Source organism: Metarhizium robertsii (genome assembly GCF_000187425.2).
Source record: "Metarhizium robertsii ARSEF 23 chromosome Unknown MAA_Scf_8, whole genome shotgun sequence".
Classification (NCBI taxonomy): domain Eukaryota; kingdom Fungi; phylum Ascomycota; class Sordariomycetes; order Hypocreales; family Clavicipitaceae; genus Metarhizium; species Metarhizium robertsii.
In genome coordinates, this window is record NW_011942226.1 from 365,050 (window position 1) to 367,357 (window position 2,308).

At 46.2% G+C, this 2,308-nt stretch overlaps 1 protein-coding gene across 1 annotated transcript; it reads left to right on the plus strand.

Annotated features, from left to right (window-relative positions):
• Nucleotides 1-822: 822 nt before the first annotated feature.
• MAA_00920 (chymotrypsin B1) lies at nucleotides 823-1,799 on the plus strand (the record flags this gene model as incomplete). Its single annotated transcript, XM_007818918.2, has 3 exons — nucleotides 823-1,071; nucleotides 1,156-1,376; nucleotides 1,421-1,799. The coding sequence occupies 3 exons, from the start codon at nucleotides 823-825 to the stop codon at nucleotides 1,797-1,799; spliced, it is 849 nt and encodes a 282-aa protein (XP_007817109.2).
• Between the last annotated feature and the right edge of the window lie 509 nt (nucleotides 1,800-2,308).

Here is a 2,308-nt window from a genome sequence, read left to right on the forward strand (position 1 = left end):
ACTCCTAATGCCTAATTGCAAAAAGCCTAGAATCCCCACTGTAAACGGGCGACAATGCTTGAGACATCTCACTTGAAACTTCTCAACCTGTTGGCTAGTTCTGCTGAAAACCCGCTTATTGCGACGGGCCCGCGGCAAATTATAGCCACGGGACCCGTGGTCGTACCGCGTCCCATTCACTAATCCACTACATCCACTACATCCATTCCACTTCACGACAGCTTCAAATGGATCCACTTCACTGACGGGCTCCGTGGATTAAGGTCCATCCATTCTTCCACCGGCGGCGCCAGTGGGTTCAGTGGAGTGGATTGCAACTCTGCCTCCGGGTGGTCATCAATTCAATCTGGGGTGTCGATTGAGTTGAAGCAAGGGTGACACGGCTTGGTATATGGTACGTGCACGCCCGCACGGTTCACATGGTGATCTTTCGTCTACCAAAGGGGTGCGTTGATTGAATTGATGGCCACCCTGATGTAACTACCTGGGTTACCCCTGCTATTACTATGGATTGGGGTGTTTCCTGAGAGTCATGCAGTCCATCTCTCTAGCTACCCGACTGCTCGAATGACTCTTCAAAATTAAAGCATGAAGGATTGGCGGCTCGTTTGGGTGCGAGATAGGGACGTATAACTATGCAAAATATAGATTATGCACATATAACGTATTAGTGTGCGTGTACGTGCGAGGATAAATACCGCAAGCTGCCTATCAAATTATTGCCTTGCAATCCTATTATCGTGGAAGATCAGCCTGAGCTATCCTCTTCATTTATCCGTTAAAATAACCCCGTTTATCAGCAACCCAACTCGTATCTTTACAATGATACCGAAGATTGCTATTACACTAGCTATCGCGTTTTCTGCCACTTTAGCATCATCTGCAACTATTAAAAAGAGAGTTATTGGTGGAGAAGATGCTCAGGATGGTGAGATAAGATCTATCGTCAGTATTCTGAATGAGAACAGCACGCATGAATGCGGAGGTAGTTTGCTAGACAGCACTACTGTTCTTACTGCTGCTCATTGCATAAATGAAGACCAAATCCTGTCTGTGATGGCTGGAACAGTGGTAAATATACTTCTCACTTTTCAGTCTAGTACTTTAGTGCAGTTGATAGAATATTAAGTGGCATAAAGCTAATAATAGTGGCAGGACGTTGAGACCCGGGGCGGGGTAGAAGCAAAAGTTGCATCTTTTAGGAAGCATCCTAATTACACGCGGGATAAGAACAATGGAGGCCCTTGGGTAGAAAATGACATTGCTGTTTTGAAATTGTCAACTCCGATTGAGAAGAGCAATACCATTGACTATGCCACACTGCCTCCGGTCGGCTCGGATGCCATGGTTAATTCCACCGCGATAGCTGCAGGCTGGTAAGTACCATGGCTCAGCACTGTAACCTGTACAAACGTAGTAGGAAAGATGCTGATTTGCAAGACAGGGGCATACAAGCTCCTATACTTTCTTTGGAAGGCAACTTTATACCAGCTAAAAAACTTAGTAAGATTGTTCTTACTATTCGCGCACGCGAGGATTGCGCCAAGTACGACGACGGTGTAGGAGATAGAGACACTATTATATGCGCTGGTGGAATAGGCAAGAATTTGTGTCTGGGGGATAGTGGCAGCCCTCTTTTTGACCAGGAAACAGGACAGTTACTCGGTGTCATGTCAAGGGGTATCGAAGTGAGCGGGTCGTATTGCTACTTTGCTCCCGATGTGTTTTCCAGAGTTGGCAGCTACATCTCTTTCATTAACGAGAATCTTGAGAATTCTGTTACAGGCCAAGCCGCTTGAACGGCGGCTATGCCGCCTATCAGTGATAGGCTATCACCAACTCTCCCAGCGGGTTGATCCAAGAGCCTTCTGTGGAGGCGTATTGGGAAGATATAAGGCGCTGTTACTATGGCACGGAGTGTGTAGACTTTCCTTTCTTCTTTATCTTGATAGTAAACAGCATAGGGACTAGTTAGTTGAATCAACTCGCTAGAGGCCTTTCACAAACTCCGGTTTTGGTCCTAATCCTGATTCTCAGACGACAAATTACGCCAACAAACAACCCGCCCAATTGCCCAAGTTATTAGATAACAGCTTCAGCCTATCCGAACAAGCGCCAAAACTTGCCAAACACTTATGCAACAGCTTATAACGATCACAGATCTTAAAAACCGTATGGGGAGTGATGTAATTGAAGCATCAGAGTGTTTGAAGTCATGGTTTGGGATACGTGACTTTCAAAGTCCAATCTTTAGGCGCGGTAGTCAGGGTTGAAAGCCACTCCATTCAATCCACTGGGTGCTCGAGTG